The 20,749-nt window shown below is 37.4% G+C and overlaps 1 protein-coding gene across 1 annotated transcript; it reads left to right on the top strand.

Moving 5' to 3' along the window:
• The first annotated feature begins 391 nt into the window (after positions 1–391).
• Positions 392–3,653, top strand: LOC104223189 (protein NEGATIVE GRAVITROPIC RESPONSE OF ROOTS). The gene is made up of 6 exons (XM_009774564.2): positions 392–442; positions 623–757; positions 845–917; positions 1,673–2,193; positions 2,742–2,907; positions 3,003–3,653. The coding sequence occupies exons 1-6, from the start codon at positions 392–394 to the stop codon at positions 3,020–3,022; spliced, it is 966 nt and encodes a 321-aa protein (XP_009772866.2). The 3' UTR covers positions 3,023–3,653.
• The last annotated feature ends 17,096 nt before the right edge of the window (positions 3,654–20,749 follow it).

A 20,749-nucleotide genomic window follows, 5' to 3' on the forward strand; every position in this document is an offset into this window, starting at 1 on the left:
GCGTCACAACAACCGTTGGATAACAAATGTTTTCTTTGAGATTGATTCTCCTCATTCACACACTGATAATGTAAAAGAATGTTTAGGCTCACCTAAACGATAAGTAAGAGTAAATATCATCGGTAAATGGCTTTAGTAACCCGGAAAATGAGACAAATTAAATAATATACTACAACAGGTTAAAATATAGCAATAGCGTGGACGTTCTTTACACTATCGGTGTATATAAAAAGTAGTGTATTAAGCTGCTACACCCGTGACCTTCTGGTCACACGACATCAACTTTACCAGTTATACCAAGGCTCCTCTTTCCACTATCAGTGTATATAATTAGTTAAATTAAATCCATACTTAGAAGCTAGAAAGATGCCTAAAGATTAGCATTAATCTAATGGAAGAAAGCATAGCCACGCATTCCTCTTTCAACAGTGTGGTCACTCAAGTACTATACTGTGCGCGCACATTACTCCTCAATGTGTGCATTATCTTTATTCTACATAGGCAAATTTGCATGTTTCACTTTTGTCCATATAAAAAGAGAAGAAAATGTCTTGGGCTAGTAATAGAAACTAATAGGTCTATGTTTTGATACTACTAATAGTTGACTCAAGAATACTAATAGAGAGTGACAAACTTACACCAATCTTTATTTATTACTACTTCTAAAGTTCCTTTCTCATTGACTTATCAGCTTTCTTCTACTGTCCAATTACCAACTTCTCAAACGTCAATAGCAGATTCATTTCTGGATATGAAGGTTGGTTAAATTAGTATGAAAGTTGCAGCAATTATTCTAAAGTTGTATATTGCTAGGTTGATAAATTTACTCGGTTTTGGTTTGCAGTTCTTAAACTGGATGCATAATAAGTTAAATGGGGGACAAGGAAGCAGAAAATGTAATGCAGTTCCAACCACAAGTAAGCCTTCTTCCTCTTCTCTTATTAGCAAAACCAAACTCCATTCTCTTGGTGCAGCTTTTCCTAGGACATGCATGCAAACTATAGTAGTTAGTAGGTAGTCGAGCATTTTTCTTTTCTTTTCCATACCAGTAGTATTAAGTGTTAGTTTGGTATTTTCCTTATTCCTAGATTGCTATTACTAATACATGTTGTTCTCTTATTATCTTTTACTTCGGTTTTCTTAGTATGTTGTTGTTGTTACTGTTTCTTTTCATCGTTCATTGAACCGAGGGTCTATTACCAATTGCATATACACTATCAGCCTCACACCTCATTTATGGGATTTCACTGGATTTTATTGACATTGTTATTCTCATTTACCACAGAAGTTATATTAGAAGTAAGTTAAAGAATTTTTTTTTCCCTCAAAACATTTATGGGGAAGGATAAGGGCCGGTTTTGGAAAGGTCGATATAAGAAACTAACGCATTATTTACACCTGTAGTGACTATAATGGCAAAGCCAGAAATTTAGTTAAAGATGTTTAAGTTTTAATATACTTGTATGAGAAAGTAATATTTGACTCAAGTATACAATACATTTTTCCTTCAAATGGTGTTCAACTGACCATCTTTTACATGGGAATGCATTCTAATTTCCTCAAATACTACATTATACCTTAATTAAAAGTAGACAATAAATTTTCGAAATTTGAGAAAATGCTGGACTGTCTCTTTAAGTTGTTAGATTGACTGTTTAATTTTTGGTCACAGATCAAACAAATGAAGAGTTCACAGATTGGCCATATTCATTATTGACAATTGGAACTTTTGGCAATAAGAGCAGTGATTTCAAACAGAGCCAATTACACGTACAAAATGATCATCTCCTAGAGAATTCACCAGATTTAGCAGAGTTCACACCTGAAGAAGTTGGCAAATTACAAAAAGAATTAACAAAATTATTATCCCGAAAACCGGCTGCTAATAATGCTGATGATATTCTTCCATTGGACAGATTTCTTAATTGTCCATCAAGTTTGGAGGTTGATCGTAGGATTAGTTCCAGCAGATTAAGCAGTACTAACTCAGACAATTTTGATTATGACGAGGAAGAAATTGACAGAACTATAAGAGTGATTATAGGAAGATGCAAAGATGTCTGTAGTAAGCACAACAAAATTGGGAAGAAATCTATTTCTTTTCTTCTCAAGAAAATGTTCGTTTGTGCAAGTGGTAATTTTGGTCCAGCTCCTAGTTTACGAGACACATTTCAGGAATCAAGAATGGAAAAGGTATAAATATATTTCTATTAATTTTTATTTCCTATCCTTGTTAAGGTTTTTGCAACTTCTTTTATGTTCTTCTCATATATAGCCGGATCGAAGATTTTAACTTTATAGGTTCAGTATTTATGTTTTTGCCACCGGATCAAATTATGGATTCAATTATTCTTTTTTTCTTCTAATTTTTGTTTTCATAGATCTTGAAATCATATTAATATTCATTCCGAGTTCTCTAGAATGTATTAATTAGCTAGACTCATATTGTGAAATGTTTCTCTAAAAGAAATACGTGGTTTTGCTTCTAATAGCAATATGTTTGATCCCGCTTATGGGGTCAGGATCGATTGAAATCCTCTAATTGTTTATACTAGATGGGAGTCTCACTAGTTCTTATTTTGCATAAAATTTGGTTAAATGTAGTATTTATTAAAACTATGCATAATCAAGTTTCGTGTCAAAAATATTGAATCAGCTATACCTTCTTAACTATATTCACCACTAATTTTTCTTTAACAAATTTATCTTGTGTTATTAACAATTGCATCTTACTATTGCAGCTTTTGAGGACAATACTTTCCAAGAAAATAAACTCTCAAAATGCGTCTCGGACATCGACAAAGAGATATTTAGAGGATAAATATCCACAAAAGAAAGAGCAAGAAGAGAAAAAACGAGAGAAAACCTGTAATGATGGATCTAAATGGGTGAAGACCGATTCTGATTGTAAGCAACATTCAATAATTTTTATATCTAAGAAAAAAAACCAAAATTTAGCTTAACTCTAGCTAACGAGAGCTTATTTTTTTTTCATTTTGCAGTTATCGTCTTGGAAATATAGATAAACCTTTCTGTTGTTCCATTTCAAGGAAGGCCAACATATTAGGATACTATCAAACTTTTGAGAGAAAATGGTCAAATTTACCCATGTACTTTCCAAAATTGAGGAACTTTTTTGCTCCGTTAAATTTTTAGTCTAATATTATCCTTGTCGTTAGAAAAAGTTTCAATTTTGTCCTTGAGCCCTACCGGGTGGAGCAAAAATGAGACGTTGTACTAACTGGTAGGGTAATATTAAGATCAAAATTTTAACAGGGGACAAATTTACTCAATTTCAAATAGTCCAAGAATAAATTTGGAGTTTTTTCCAACTTCCTATTTTTTTATAACCATGTTTTGGTTTTTTCTAAAGAAACCACTTTTCTTATAACCACAGGCTCCGGAAATTATGACTCTCCTATGTACAAAGATAACAATATAATTATCTTTTTGGAAGGGTACTTACGTCTTTTTCCATGGTTGTATCCTTTGATGGATGCAACACATGTTGTGTAATGTTTCAAAGGGAATCTTGTGATTTTGTACTACTGTGGAATTGTAGTACAAGAAGTCTCTCCACTCTTCTTTTAGTACTATTTGTGATCTTGAAATTTTTACATTAGTAATGTGCCTTAGTTGGCTATTTGGCGTGATATGTGATGTTATTTAGCTAGTCAAATCAAAATACATTAGTTCATATTTTCAATCAACATTATTTGTTACATAATCGTGTGTATGGTTAAGAGAAGCTGTTAACTTTATGACACAAATAACAGGGCAACATACCTTTTTTTTGACATTTTTCTTAGTAATCTGCATTAATAACTTTTTTTTTATAGTCAAACAAATAAAGGAATAATTGCATGCCGTACAACCAACAATACGACAACAGAATTAGATGCGTTTAGTTTATTTTTATTTTTTTCCTCGTATTGGATCAGAGATTGATTGTGGAACCAAGCATAGGAAATAGGGGTTATGCTAGAGTCCGGCCTGGAGATAGGCTAGGCGGAGCAGTTGTTTACTTTAATTTCGATACTAGTATTAGCACCCGCGCGGATGCGCGGACACTAATCATGTCAAATATTTAAGTTATTTGGATTGTATGTAAATAATTTTAAAATTTATACTTTCTCAGTAAATATAGATAATCATTGGATATTAATTACATGAAAAATTAACCATTTTTTCTATTTTTCTTTTTTGATACCATTCTTGCCGGTGTCATTGGATCCTAAAAATAGTCAGGAAGTAAAATAATAACTCATATTTAAGTCAAAACAATCAAATGTCGAGACAATGAATGACTCTTTGGATAAGAGTTAACTCTTTTACTACTACTTGAACTCTTATTTGGTGTGTTGATATCTCTTAAAAAATATTTCTTTCTTAAAATTTCAGTTTCTAAAACATAATTTTTCAATAATAATTATTTTTATAATAATGTAATTGAAAATATTATTCTTAATTCAAAACTCATTTTAGTTTGCTATCTAAAAATATAAAAAATTCATTAGCTAGTGAATTTTTTTACTCCATTTTGATATTTGACATTAACCATGTTAAATATTTGGTTATTTGAATTATATGTAAATAACCTTAACATTTAAACCTTCTAAATAATTATAGATAATTGTCAGATATTAATTAAGAAACACTACATGAAAAAAGACTAAAATTATTTCAATTCTCGTAGTGATAATTTTATTTTTGCACTATTCTCATATGTATCATTGGAACCTAAAAATAGTCATAAAGTAAAATAATAACTCATATTTATGGTAAAACACAAAGGTTGACACGATATAAACGATTCTTTGATTACGAAGTAACTCTTATACTACGATTTGAACTCTTATTTGGTATGATTTTATCTTTCAAAAAATATTTCTATTTTGAAATTTCAATTTCTAAAACTTTATATATATATATATATATATATATATATATATATTATAATAATGATTATCTTTATAATGATGCAAGTGAAGATATTAAGTTAATTTTAAATTCACTTTAATCGACTATCTAATAATTTAAATGATTCTTTGGCTGGATTTATTTCAGTATGACTCCACTTTAAATTTATCGATATCTCTAACCCCAGAATTTGAATTTTTAATACTCTATATATACAAAAAAATCGTTCTTTGAATCATTAAATGTTAAATTTATTGATTATTATTATAAAATATTGCATATATTGTCTTAAAATTGTCAAGTAGTTTATTTTTTGACACTATATTTGGCTTAACCTCAATGCAAACAACTCAAATTGCATTCCAATTCAAATTCGAATATCATATCAGTTTGTTAGTAATAGTGATTTTTTAAAAACGAGACATAATGTAAATTAAAAAAATATTCTAAGATATCCTTATCTTATAATCTATGTATTTGCGTTGAAAAAAATATATTTGAAATTGATGAGATTAACTTTCAAATTTTTATACTCAACAAAGATGAAACATAAGAAGAAATTTGTTGTCATCTTTTATTTCTCGTTTTTAGATCTTTCTAACATTTTTTTCAATATTTATTTTCTTTTATCTTATTTTTTATGTCATTATTTCTTTTGTTACAAAAATTAATTTATTTCACTATAAAAGGATGAGTTTTAATAAAAATTGTCTACATATTAACTTTAATTATATTTTTAGTATCTGGTTGAAATTATTTCATATTTTTCTTTTGGTTTTATCTAATCAGCCTAAATAGGTGCTCACCCGACCACTTAAATTAAAAAATTGAATGATGTGTAATTTATATATAATTCATATATAATATGTGTATAATCGTATGTTATCGGTATATCATCTATTTATATTAGCTATAAAATATAAACAATAAATATGGCCGGATATTATGTGAATATTCCATAAGATTTAGGTTTTTTGAGTTTATCCATGATATAACTTCTATTATAATAATTTTAAAACTCTCTACTAATGTTCAAAAATATTTTATCTTTTTATTATCTTTGAATTAAAAAAGGTAAAGAGTTTTTTCGAATTAATTTTTTTACAGTTTTTAAAAAATATTTCACGTCATATCAATTTTTTCTTTATATATACTCTTGTTACACTTAGAAGTCGCATTAGAAACTATCAACTAGAAACCAATTTCTCTCTTGTTGAGTTTGTCTTTCACATAATCTAATGATTCAAAACTAATATTCTTCAACGAAAAAATATTATACCCTTGCAATATTGGCCTGACTACAGCTAAATGAAGGGGTTTCAGCTTATACCCTTCAATTCCTTGAATGTGCTAAATTGAAATCAATATAGCAATTGTATAGCCAAAGTTTTGTTATTTGTTTGATGTCCATTTATGCAAATTGACTCTTCAAACAAATATTCTTCAAGAAGAAAAAAGAAATAATTTTTTTTAATATTGACTGATTTTGTGATGTTTCTTTCTCCAGCATGTATTTTTACTTTATCATATATGTAAATAAACTTTATTTAGTTTTATAAAATCTTTTTTGTTATTTAGATAAACATAGATGTGTACCCTATAAACATAGATGTGTGCCCTATATATTACATTTGTTTTAAAAAAATTTCGTTTTATTCAAATCCAGCTACAGTGTTTCAAAGAACTATACTTATAGGATTTTAAATATGAAAGAGTTTTATAGTTATACGAAGTAGTTTTTTTTTTTGCTAGAGGCGAAGTAGTATCTAAATAATTAGAAAAAATAATAAAAGTTCCTAACATGATAAAAAAAGATAATTTTTTTTAATTTAAATTCATATTTAGAACTTTATCTAAAAATAGATAATAACTATATATATATATATATATATATATATATATAGATTTTAGAGTAAATTTCACTAAACTTCCTTAACCTATATTTTGGAAACAATACCCTCTTAACCTTTTGATTGGGACAATAAACCTCATCAAAAATACATAAGTTACCCCCTGAACTATGGACCAAATTCCTGTTATGTCGACAAAAATTATCTAACACACTCAACCTTTCATAAGTATAGTTAAGATACGACACTTTTTTCTTGACCGGTTTGTCAAAGTTTGTGTGATATCACACACCAATAAAGTGATGGCACATATTATAACTCAAGAAAATTAAAATACATTTTTACCATCCTAATTAATATTTTTTCTTAAAAAAAAGAGTCAAAGTATCCCCTCTCCAACGCATCTCACCTCTACCCCAACCTCACTTTTAGTCATCTTCCCCGTTGTAAGTGTTTTCCTCCATTAAAATCCACCGAAATAACCCCTCAAAATCACTGGCCGTCGGACAACTCCATGTCGGCCGGCTGGCGAAAGTCGCTCCTTTGCCATTGCCAGACAATCAAATCTGGAGGAAACATGTCGAAGAATGGTCGAATCGTGGCCAGATATACAGAATCTGGTCGGAAACGGAGCTTCTCCATCGTTCTTTATTTTTCTATCTTGATGCAAGATCAATGGAACAGTAAATAAAAGCGGAAGAAAAGTTTGAAAATCTAGGCTAAAACTATTCTTTGGGTTAAGTTAGTGATATTTTCATAGATAATAATCTGCAAAATGCAAGGAATTACAAAATATATAGAGGAATATTCCCCAGGTTCATTACTAAGAGATAAGGCTCGTACAGAAATTACATCGAGGACCAAAAATGCCCATCGTACAGAAATTACAAACTTAATGTGACTATGATATAAATATAAAACATAAACCTCAGTGGACTAAAATGTAACAAAAGAAATTTTCAATTTAAATAGACCCCAATGAATTCTAACGGTCTGGTAATATTCCGCAATCCTTAGGTACTATCTCCTCAAGCAAAGTAGTTGCATTTCTTTTTCCTAGCAATTCATTCTTGCATCAGCCCTTCCCTTGCAGAACCTTCTTGTCCTCAAGGAAGGAAAAAAGGAAACTTCAGCTTCATAGTTGAATAATCTTCCCGGGTAGCTTGCTCCTTCAGTATTTTTGACCATTGTACCAAAATTTGAGGGACTGCCTTGTTCCCTCGTTTTATCATCCTTCTGTCCAGAATTTCTTGGGGTTCCACATAGTAGGGGCTGGTGATAACAACAACTGAAGGATGATTGAATTGAGCAGGGATATCATATCATGGTTTAAACTGGAGACATGGAAGGTGGGGTGGATAACAACATGGGAGGGAAGTGATAGTTTGTAAGCAATTGGACCAATTTTTCATATAATCTGGTAAGGGCCATAATACTTGGCTGAGAGCTTAGAGAAAGAATTTAGAGAGGGTAATTTGCATATAAGGTTGAAATTTTAGATAAAATCAATCCCCTTCATTGAATTGTCTGTCGGTTATATGTTTGTTCATAGCTACCATTCTTAGTTGTGCCCTGTGAATGTGAAATTTGAGCAATTGGATCTTCAGCTCCCTTATAGTGAGTCTTCGATGTATTGTACCACCATTCTGCCAGTGATAAGTAAGCAGCCCAATTATGCTGGTTATCCGAACAAAAATATCTTAAGTCTCCATAGTTCTATTGAGTACCTCTGTTTGCCATTTGTTTGGGGATGATAAGCTGTAGCAGTACTGAGTGTTACGCTTTGCATAACAAAAAGATCCTGCTGTATATTGTGGACAAACACTGGATCCCTATCACTAATAATGTTTTCTCGCACATAGGTGGCAGAGTAGGAGTGACTTATGGCCAAGAAGTGGCCACACTTTGTAAGTCTATCCGCCACTGCCAATATGGTTGTCTTGCCTTTAGATTTTTGGAAGTCCATATATGAAAACCATACAAATGCTGGACCAAGCAGTGTTAGGAATTTGCAAAGGTTGTAGCAACCCTGGGTAAGCACTTCTATCATACTTGCTTCTTTGATAGGTAGCACATTTTCTCACATAGACTGTTATGTCTTTCTTGAGCCCCTTCCAGTAGAAGAGACTAGATACACTTTGTAGGTGTTCTCTATTATGGAGTGACCTCCTGCAGGTGTTTCATACCATGTTTGAATGATTTCTTGCTTCAAGAAAGTGTCATTCCCCACAACCAGCTTGCCATTTCTTCTTAGTTGTTGGTTTACAAAAATGTATCCCTTTTGTCTCTCTCCTTATTCTTGGATGTGAGCTATGATCTTTGTAGCCCATGTATATTTTACCCAAATATCCTTAATTTTCTGGAAGATATCATAGTTAGCTAGGGTCAATAAAACCATGGCTAACTCTCCTTAAAGAACTTTGGATAGGGAGTCAGCTGTCTTTTTCTCTCTTCCCTTTTTGTATCTATCACAAAATCAAATGCATATGTTTGGCTATCCACTTCATTTGAGATCCAGTGAGGAGATTTTGATCCAATAAGAACTTCAATACTTTTTGATCAGTTCTCACTACAAAATGTCTCCCCAATAAGTATTGTGCCCACATAGTAACAACCATAACAAGAGCTAACAACTCCTTCTTATAAACTGAAAAGGCATGATGCCTTCCTGATAGACCTTTCCTGAGATAAGTTATATGATGGCTGTCTTGCATCAAAACAACCCCACTGCTATAGTCACATGTATCAGTTTCTACCACAAACATAAATAGATTGTTTGGTAGTGCCAACAAGTGCTGAAGTAAGGGCATCTTTCAACTTGCCAAATGCCTCATCTGCCTTGCTTGTCCACTGGAACCTATCCTTTTTGAGTAACTCTGTCAATGGTCTACTAGTTACCCCATATTGTCTGATGAACCTTCTATAGTTACTTGTCAATCCTAGAAAGCCTCTTAACTCCGTGACATTCCTTGGTATTGGCCAAGAGTGCACTGTTGCAATCTTCTTAGGATTAGTGGCTACCCCTTCACCAGATATTATATGCCCTAAGTACTCAATTTTGCTAGCCCCAAAGAACAATTAGACTTCCTGGCAAACAACTTGTGTTTTACTAGCAACTCAAAGTTCATCCTAAGATGTACCAAGTGTTCAAACAGATTTTTGCTAAACATCAAAATATCATAAAATAACACCAAAATAAACTAAGGCGCTCTTTGAACACATTGTTTATCAAACTCTAGAAATAAGAAGGAGCATTGGTGATCCCAAAAGGCATTACCAAATACTCATAATATCCTGAGTGGGTTCTGAAAGCTATCTTAGCTACATCTTCTGTTACCATCTTAATCTGGTGGTAACCAGGCATGAGTTCTATCTTTGAGTAAAATTGTGATCCACCTAACTCATCAAGTAATTCCTCAATAATTGGGATAGGGAACTTATCTTTGATTGTAACCTTATTTAGGCCCCTATAGTCAACACATAGCCTCCAACTTCTATCCTTTTTCCTTACCAAGACTACTAGAGAAGCATAGGGGTTGGAGCTTGGCTGCATAATCCCTTGATCCAACATATCTTGTATCAACCTCTCAATTATATCATTTTGTCGTGAAGAATACTGTAAGGTCTGAGGTTAACAACATCTTACTCTACTGCAAAGGAGTCTTGTGATCAAATAGCCCCCTAGATTGAGGTAATCCTTGAGGGTCGGTAAATAGTTTGTGGTATTCCTCAGTGAGTGATTGAATATGTAAAGGCATGGTAAGATCAATCTCTGTCTGCTCCTCTTCCCTGGGTATTAGCACCCTAAGCATAAACAATTGTCCCACATTGTTAGCCAACTTATCTAGTTTCTTGGCTTCCATAGTTTTGATTTTCTCCACTTCTCCTTTCAAAACACATTCTCGTCCTTGATAACTAAATCCCAAGGTTAGCTCCCTGAAGTTCTAATTAAGATCCCATAATGGAAGCAACCACTGCACACCTAAGATTATGTCATAAGAACCTAGAAAGAGCAGTAAAAAATCTGTTGTATAGGTAACCCCTTGCAATAACCAAGACTATTTACAGACCTCATCAGTTTGCCTATTGTTGCCATCAGTCACATTCATGGTTTAAGGATTAATCCTCATTCTTGTGACCCCCAACTCCCTAGCTACTTCCTCATTAATAAAGTTGTGTGTGCTACCATGGTCGACCAAAATGCTCAGTGGCCTTTTCTCGCAGTAGCCAGTCACTCTCAAGTTATGGAAGGTTGGTACTTATAGAGCATTGACTGAGATTTCACATACTTGACCTTTTACTTCATTTCCTATTTCCTCGGTCACTTCTACAGGTTTCTCTATCACCGCTAATTCTCCTATTTTTTCTTCATTTTGCCCTTTTTCTTCTACCTCCAACAAGTACAATTGTTTAGCTCTACCGCATTTGTGACCAGGAAAAAACTTCTCATCACTGAAGAAGTATAACCCCTTTTGCCTCTTTTCATTCATCTCAGTTGTGGTGATTTTCCTAGTGTTCCCCTTGTTTCAATTAGCAGCAACATTCCTTTTTAATAAGTTCCCATCATTCTTGTGGAATGCCCTCTTTGTTGCATATCTATATATGTTTCCCTTAGTATAAGATGACTCCAGTATACAATTTAGGCCAAGTCATCTTCAACTGAGCATTCACCTAAGCCTCAGTGTTTCTAGCCAACTGGTAAATTTGAGGTAGTGAATAGAGTTGGTGGTTTTTTACTATAAAACCAATCTATGGCGTGAGGCCAGTGATGAAGGCATTAATAGCACACCCAGGAAGGATGTACAACCTTGTCATAATTCTATCAAACTTCTTCTGTTAGTCCTCCACCATTCCAGTTTGTCTTACTAGCTTAAGCTCTGATATGGGGTCATCATACTCGGCCCCAAACCTATATATGAGTGCATAAATATACTCCTCCTAGCTAGGGTAAGGCATGTGAGATCTACTTCTCAAGTATGCAAGATGACACTTAATGGCTGTATCATCAAAGTGTATTGAAGCTATCTTAACTCTCTGTTTATAGTCAACCTCATCTAAAGAGAAAAATTGTTCTACCTTGCAGATCCAAGCTTTAAGATCGAGGTCACTGAAGAGAGGGAACTCCTGTCACGATCCAAATCTCCCTCCGTAAGACGTCGTGACGGCACCTTGTCTCTACGACTAGGTAAGCCTAACAAATTGCGATATAACAGAAATGAGAAACAGAATTTAACAACTAGACTGCAACAAATAACTATAAAATAATAAAATGCTGCTTAGCATGTACAAGTAACCCAGTACTCGAGTACACATAGTATTCCCAAACCCCGGTAATCATAAGTCACAAGCTATAGAAGAAAAATTAAGTATCTCTATACACCAGAGTCTAAGAAAGTACGGAAAAGCAAACGACATAAGAGGGAATAAAGGGGGACTCTGAGGTCTACGAACGAGAGCAGATATACCTTGAAGTCTCCAAAATCTCACTACTCACTAATATCGAGGATGATAAGAAGTACCTGGATCTGTACACAAAACACGTGCAAAAGAGTAGCGTGAGTACACCACAATGGTACCCAGTAAGTACCAAGCCTAACCTCAGTCGAGTAGTGACTGGGTCAGGTCAAGGTCCTACTAGTATATAATAAATAAGGTAGAAGAATATGGCAATGCAATAAGAGAATGGACAATTTTCAAGAAACAAACCACAGAAAAATAGCAGCAGAACACAAAGGGGTAAACAACAAGGATCTCCCGAGATACCGTCTCGCAGCCCCAAAAGTAAATATGCAAGGAGATCTCCCGAGGTACCGCATCATAGTCCCAAAAGTAAATGTGCAGGGGGATCTCCGTAGGTACCGCCTCGTAGACCCAAAAGTAAACACACGGCTCGAAACCGATGAATACAACAATTAACAGCAAGGATTTTACTGTTAAGACTGATACAAATCAAGGAAAACAGAAAATCAACTAAGCATGCTGTACAGATTTCAAATAAGCATTTAAGACACATAGACATGCGATATTAGGCTAAAATAGGATAACTACACATGTTGATATAACTCAATTAAGATGTAACAGGTTACTACTCAGTGAAAACCAAAATTTTCAACAATTAGCCCGTGTACGCACTAGTCACCTCACGTACACGACGCTCACATATCACAGAAGTATCACAACAGTACCAAGTCCTAAGAGGATTTTCCCCAAACAAGGTTAGGCAAGCCATTAACCTCGAACCAAGCTCAATCAATCGGTCAGAATGCCTTATCCATAATTTTCCGACACCGAATGGCCCAAATCTAGCCAAAAGCAATTACATAACATAAATATAACTATAAGAAACTAATCTAATTAATGAAATCAAGACTTTAACAAGAAATTAGAAAATCGCCCCAAAAAGTCGACCCAGGCTCACGTATAGGAATCGGGTAAAAGTCACAAAATACGAACACACATTCACCCACAAGTTCACTCGTACCAAAATTACTCAAATCCGATGTCAAAATCCCAATCAAAACCCAAAAATTTGGTTGAAGAACTTTTTCCCATTTTTTTCAAATTTCCCAACTCAAATCCGAAATTAAAGGATGTAATTAACGATAGATTAGTGGAATATAACCAAAAACAAGTGAAGAATCACTACCCAATCGGTGCCTCTGAAAATCACTCAAAATTTCTTCTAAATCCCAGCTCTGTATCTCAAGTTTTGATAAAAATAGCTAAACCCTCGTTTTTGAAATGTTATAGCCTGCCCAGGCATTTCCTTCTTCACGAAAACAACCACATTATCACGTTCGTGTTGAACAAATAATCACCGACCAAAAATCCCTCCTTCGTGAACGCAAGTAACCTCTCGTGAATGCAGAGCTTCCACAGCTTGTTGCTTCGCGAACGCGTTTACCACTACGCTTTCGCATAAGCCAAATGCCTGATGACCCATCTACCCCTTCCTCTACGCCAATGCGAGGGCCCAATCGCGAACGCGTAGGACTAAGACTATAGTACCTCGCGAACGCAGAACATCCTTCACGAATGCGAATGCCAATTTCAGTAACACTCACACTTCCTCTACGCGAACGCAGGAGAACCTTCGCGAACGCGTAAAAGGAAGCCACACGCAAGATATTCCTGGAACTTCAGCTGTAACACTAAGTCCAAATTGATCCGTTAACCATCCGGAACTCACCCGAGCCCCTCATGACCTCAACCAAACATGCCAACAAGTCCTAAAATATCATACGAACTTAGTCGAGCCCTTAAATCTCATCAAACAACAACAAAAACATGAATCACACTCCAATTTAAACTAAATGAACTTTAAACTGTAAACTTCTACAACCGATGCCGAAAACTATCAAATTACGTCTGATTGACCCCAAATTTTTCACACAAGTCATATTCGATATTACGGACCTACTCCAACTTTCGGAATCGGAATTTGACCCCGATATCAAAAAGTCCACTTCCGGTCAATCTTCCTAAAAATTCAACTTTCGCCATTCCAAGCCTAATTTAGTTACAGACCTTCAAAACACAATCCGGACACGCTCCTAAGTCCAAAATCACCCAACGGAGCTAACTGAACCGACGAAACTCCATTCCAAAGTCGTCTTCACACAGTTCCAACTATGGTCAATATCATAGAACTTAAGCTTCTATTTTAGGGACTAAGTGTCCCAAATCACTTCGAAACCAAAAACAAAACCTCTCGACAAGTCACATAAGCAGAAAAAAATACGGGGAAAGAAATAAATAGGGGATCATGGCTAATACTCTCAAAACGAACGACTGGGTCATTACATCTGCCCCCTCTTAAAACAATCGTTCGTCCTCGAACGAGTATAGAGACATACCAGAAGTGGTGGAAAGATGAGGATAACGGCTGCGCATATCATGCTCGGTCTCCCAAGTCGCCTCCTCGACCGGTTAACCCCTCCACTGAACCTTCACGGAAGCAATGTTCTTTGACCTCAGTTTTTGAAGCTGCTTGCCCAAAATAGCCAATGGCTCCTCAATATAAGATAAATCCTTATCCAACTGGATTGAGCTAAAATTCAACACATAAGACGAATCGCAGTGATACTTCTGGAGCATAGAAATATGAAATACCGGATGGAATCCTACCAGGCTGGGAGGCAAGACAAGCTCATAAGAAACCTCCCCAACACGCCGCAACACCTCGAACGTGCCAATAAACCTTGGGCTCAGCTTGCCCTTCTTCCCGAACCTCATAACGCCCTTCATGGGTGACACCCGGAGCAGGACACACTCTCCAACCATGAATGCAAAATCACAAACCTTCCGATCTGCATAACTCTTCTGTCTGGACTAGGCTGTGCGAAGTCAATCCTGAATCACGTTAACCTTCTCCAAAGCATCCTGAACCAAGTCTGTACCCAATAGCCTAGTCTCACCCGGTTCGAACCAACCCATTGGAGACCGACACCACCTACCATGAAGAGCCTCATACTGTGCCATCTGAATGCTCGACTAATTACTGTTATTGTAGGCAAACTCCACAAGTGGCAAGAATTGATCCCAAAAACCTCCAAGCTCCATTACACACGCACAGAGCATATCCTCCAATATCTAAATAGTGCGCTTGGACTGTCCATCTGTCTGAGGGTGAAATATAGTGCTCAACTCAACCTGAGTACCTAACTCATGTTGTATAGCCCTCTAGAACTGTGATATAAACTGTGTACCCCGGTCAGAGATGATAGATACTAGCACACCATGAAGCCTGACAATCTCGCGGATATAAACTCGAGCCAACTTCTTGGAAGAATAAGTAGTCATCACATTAATGAAATAAGCTGACTTGGTCAGCCTATCCACAATCACCCAAACTGCACCAAACTTCCTCTGAGTCTGTGGAAGCCCAACAACAAAATCCATAGTGATTCGCTCCCATTTCCACTCCAGAATCTCTAGCTTCTGAAGCAATCCACCTGGCTGTTGATGCTCATTCTTCACCTGCTGGCAATTTAGACACTAAGATGCATACTACACATGTTCTTCTTCATTTTTCTCCACCAATAATGCCGCCTCAAGTCCTAATCCATCTTACCAGCACCCAGATGAATGGAGTATCGCGAACTGTGAGCCTCCTGGAGAATCAACTCATGCAATCTATCTACATTGGTTACACATAGCCTACCTGCATCCTTAAAGAACCATCATCTCCAATAGTGACCTCCTTAGCATCATCGTGTTGAACTGTGTCCCTAAGGACAAGTAGATGAGGGTCATCATACTGATGTTCCATGATCCGATCATAAAGAGAAGACTGAGAGACCACACAAACCAAAACTCGACTCGACTCAGAAATATCCAATCTAACAAACTGGTTGGATAAGGTTAGAACATCCAACGCCAATGGCCTCTCTACTACTGGTAGATATGTTCAGCTCTCAAAACTCTTCGGCCTGTGACTCAAAGCATCGGCCACCACATTGGCCTTCCTGGGATGGTGAAAATGGTAATATCATAATCCTTAAGCAGATCTGACCACCTCTGCTGACGCAAGTTAAGATCCTTCTATTTGAATAGATGCTGCAAACTCCGGTGATCGGTGTAGATCTTACAAGAGACACCATAAAAATAGTGCTGCTAAATCTTCAAGGCATGAACAATAGTTGCTAACTCAAGGTCATGGACATAATAGTTCTTTTCATGCACCTTAAGTTGTCTGGACACGTAGGCAATCTGCCTACCATCCTGCATCAACACCACGCCGAGACCAATCCGCGATGCATCATAATATACAGTATAAGACCCTAAACCTGTAGGCAATACCAATACTGGGGCCGTAGTCAAAGCTGTCTTAAGCTTTTGAAAGCTCTCCTCACACTCCTCTGTCCACCTGAACGGACCACCCTTCTAGGCTAGCCTGGTCATAGGTGCGGCAATAGATTAGAAACCCTCAACAAATCGACGATAATATGCTGCCAAGCCAAGAAAACTCTGGATCTCCATAGCTAAGGACGATTTGGGCTAACTCTGCACTGCTTCAACCTTCTTCGGATCCACCTTAATCCTATCACTCGGTAATACATGACCCAAGAATGCCACTAAGTCTAGCCAAAACTCACACTTCGAAAATTTTACATATAACTTCTTTCTCTCAAGGTCTGAGCATAGTTCTCGGGTGCTGCTTATGATCCTCCCGAGTTTAGGAGTACACCAGAATATCGTCAATAAACACAATGACGAAAGAGTCAAGTTAGGGCCGAAACACACTGTGCATCAAGTGCATGAATGCTATTGGGGCATTGGTCAGCCCAAATGACATCACAAGGAACTTGTAGTGACCAATACCGAGTCCTAAAAGCAATCTTCAAAATGTCTGGCTCCCGAATCTTCAACTGATGATAGCCCGAACGTAAGTCAATTTTGGAAAACACTCTGGCACCCGGTAATTGATAAAATAGGTCATCAATACGAGGCAATGGATACCTGTTCTTCACTGTAACTTTGTTCAAATGGCGATAATCAATGCACGTACGCATAGAACCATCCTTCTTCACAAACAAGACTGGGGCACCCTAAGGTGACACACTGGGTCGAATGAAGCCCTTATTAAGCAATTCCTATAAATGTTCCTTCAACTCCTTCAACTTAGGAAGAGCCATACGATATGGAGGAATAGAGATAGGTTGAGTGCCTGGCAAAAAAATCAATACCGAAGTCAATATCCCTATTAGGTGGCATGCCCGGAAGATCAGCTGGGAATACATCTGGATAATCCCTTACTAGTGGAACTAACTCAACTGTAGGGGTATCAATACTGACATCTCTCACATAAGCTAGTCATGCATCACAACCCTTCTCAACCATTCATTGATCTTTAAGAAATGAAATAACTCTGTTGGGAGTATAATCTAAGGTACCTCTCCACTCTAACCGTGGTAATCTTGGCATAGCCAACGTCACGGTCTTGGCGTGACAATCAAGAATAGCATAATGGGGCGACAACTAGTCCATGCCCAACATAATATCAAAATCTATCATACTGAGCAATAATAAATCAGCTTTCGTGTCAAAAACCACTAAGAATCACCAAACACAACTGATACACGTGTTCAACAACAATAGAATCTCCCACAGGTGTGGACACATAAACAAGAGAACTCAAAGAATCACGGGCTACACCCAAATATGGAGAAAAATAAGACGACACATAGGAATAAATGGAGCCTGGATCAAATAAAACCGACGCATCTCTATGACAAAATGAAACAATACCTGTAATGATAGAGTCGGAAACAACTGCCTCTATACGAGTAGGAAAGGAATATATCTGGTATGGCCTCCCCTCTAGGGCGACCTCTACCTGCCCGACCTCCACCTCGAGCTGGCTGAGTAGGTGGAGTGGTTGTTCGGGCTGTAATCATACCATGAGGACCTAGTGGGGCACGCGATGCCTGAGGAATCTGTGGAGGTGCACCCCTCCTAAGTCTAGGGCAATCCCTTACCATATGGCGAGTGTTGCCACACTCAAAACAAGCTCTCGGAGGGCGTGGCTGCTGTGGTTGGCTCGGGATAGGTCGGCTGGATTGACCGCTGAAAGCACCCCATGCAAGAGGTGCACTAGACACTAGTGGTGCATAATAAGGCTCCTGGGGCCTAGGAGTAGCCGGAATACCACTGGCAGCTGAAAGTGCTGAATGGACAAGGCGACTCACATAGCCCTTACCATGACGAACTGCAGCTGGGGCAGAGTACCACTTTAAGTGCCAGACTCTCGAGACCTCTTAGCCCCCTCTCCTCTCTCTCCTAAGAAAGCATACCCTCCACTCTCCTAGCAATACCCATAACCTGCTGGTATGAAATATCCATCTCCAACTCACGGGCCATGTTAAGCATGATACTGGGGTGGAGCCCCTCGATAAATCGACGGACCTTCTCTCAAACTGTAGCAACCAAGACTGGTGCATGCCTAGCCAAATCATTGAATCAAACCGCATACTCTGACACAATCATAGCACCATAGCACAACTGCTCAAACTCTATGCGCCATACATCTCTAAGACTCTGGGGAACATACTCCCTCAAGAACATATGCGAGAACTGAGTACAAGTAAGTGAAACTGCCTCAGTCGGACTACCCAACTCATAAGCATGCCACCACTGATAGGATGCTCCTCTAAGCTGGAACGTAGTGAAAGAAACCCCAATCGACTCCGCTACACTAATAATACGGAGGATACGGTGACACTCCTCAAGAAAATCCTAGGCATCCTCTGGCGCCAAGCCACTGAAAGTAGGAGGGTAGTACTTCTTGTACCTCTCAAGCCTGAGCTGCTCCTCCTCTAAAACTGTTGCCTTAACCTCGGGCTGAACTGGAGCTATCGACTGCAACGGTATGATCTCTAGAACCTAGTCGACCTGAACCCGCTGCTCTGGGGTACGGGAGGCGGGACTCTGTACTCCTCCCCCGACCTGAGATGGGGCAAGAGCAAGTGGAATGAATCCAGCCTGAGCCAAGGTGCTGAACATGCTCAGAAACTGGGCTAGAGTCTCCTGGAAGGTTGGTGCAGCAATAGGTGACTCAGGTGCCTACCCTTCAGCTGGAGCAACTAGGGTCACCTCTGTAGCACCTCGTGGGGGTGCTCTAGCTGCACTGCATGGACGTCCTCGGCTTGTACCCTAGCCCCGGCCTCTCGCGGCTCTAGTAGGGTGTGCGAGTGCCAGTTTATCAGATCCGCCTGTACGTGTTATCACCATCTGTGAGAGAATATAAAATAGAAGTTTAGAATTTCGAAGTCAACAATTTCGCACGACAAGGGATCAAGGAAGTGTAATTTTCCTAACAGTTCCATAGCCTCTCGAAGATAAGTACAGACATCTCCGTACTGATCCGCGAGACTCTACTAAACCTACTTGTGACTCATAACACCTATCAACCTAGAGCTCTGATACCAACTTGTCACGACTCAAATCTTCTTTTATAAGACATCATGATGGCACCAGTCTCTATGACTAGGTAAGCCTTAAACATAAATGAAAAAATAGAATTTAACAACTAGGCTGCAAGAGATAACTATAAAATGATTAAATGCCGCTCAACATGTACAAGTAACCTAGCAGTCGAGAACACACAATATTCCCAAAACCTTGTAATCATAAGTCACAAGCTATAGAAGAAAAACTAAGTATCTCTATACACCAGAGTCTAAGAAAGTACGGAGAGGTAAACGACATATGAGTGAATAGAGGGGGACTCCAAGGTCTGCGGACGCGAGTAGATATACCTTGAAGTCTCCAAAATCTCAGTGCTCACTGATATTGAGGCTTATAAGAAGTACCTGGATCTACACACAAAACATGTGCAGAAGAGTAGCGTGAGTACACCACAATGGTACCTAATAAGTGTCAAGCCTAACCTCGGTCAAGCAGTGACGAGGTCAGGTCAGGGTCCTACTGGTATATAATAAATAAGGCAGAATAATACAACAATGCAATAAGAGACTGGAAAATTTTCAAGAGAAAAACCATAGAAAAATAGTAGCACAACACATAAGGGTAAATAGCAGGGGATCTCCCAAGATACTGTCTCGTAGTCCCATAAGTAAATATGCAAGGAGATCTCCCGAGGTACCACCTTGTAGTCCCAAAAGTAAATGTGCAGGGCGATTTCCCGAGGTACCGCCTCGTAGTCCCAAAAGCAAGCACACATCTCGAAACCGATGAATATATCAATTAGCAACAAGGATTCTACAGTTATGACGGATGCGGATCAAGGAAAAATAAGAAATCAACAAGCATGCATCACAGATTTCAAATAAGCATTTAAGACAAGTAGACATGCGATATTATGCTAAAACAGACTAACGACATATGCTGGTATAACTCAATTAAGATGTAACATGTTACTACTCAGTAAAAATTAGATTTTTCAACAATTAGCCCATGTACGCACTCGTCACCTCACGTACACGACGCTCACATATCAAAAAGTATCACAACAGTAT

The sequence above is a fragment of the Nicotiana sylvestris genome, chromosome 10, assembly GCF_000393655.2.
Source record: "Nicotiana sylvestris chromosome 10, ASM39365v2, whole genome shotgun sequence".
Lineage (NCBI taxonomy): Eukaryota > Viridiplantae > Streptophyta > Magnoliopsida > Solanales > Solanaceae > Nicotiana > Nicotiana sylvestris.

Coding starts and splice junctions, on each gene's coding strand:
- LOC104223189 (XM_009774564.2), top strand. CDS start 392: ATGGAAGAAAGCATAGCCACGCATTCCTCTTTCAACAGTGTGGTCACT. Junction 758..844: donor ATTCATTTCTGGATATGAAG/GTTGGTTAAATT, acceptor TTTGGTTTGCAG/TTCTTAAACTGGATGCATAA. Junction 918..1,672: donor TAATGCAGTTCCAACCACAA/GTAAGCCTTCTT, acceptor TTTTGGTCACAG/ATCAAACAAATGAAGAGTTC.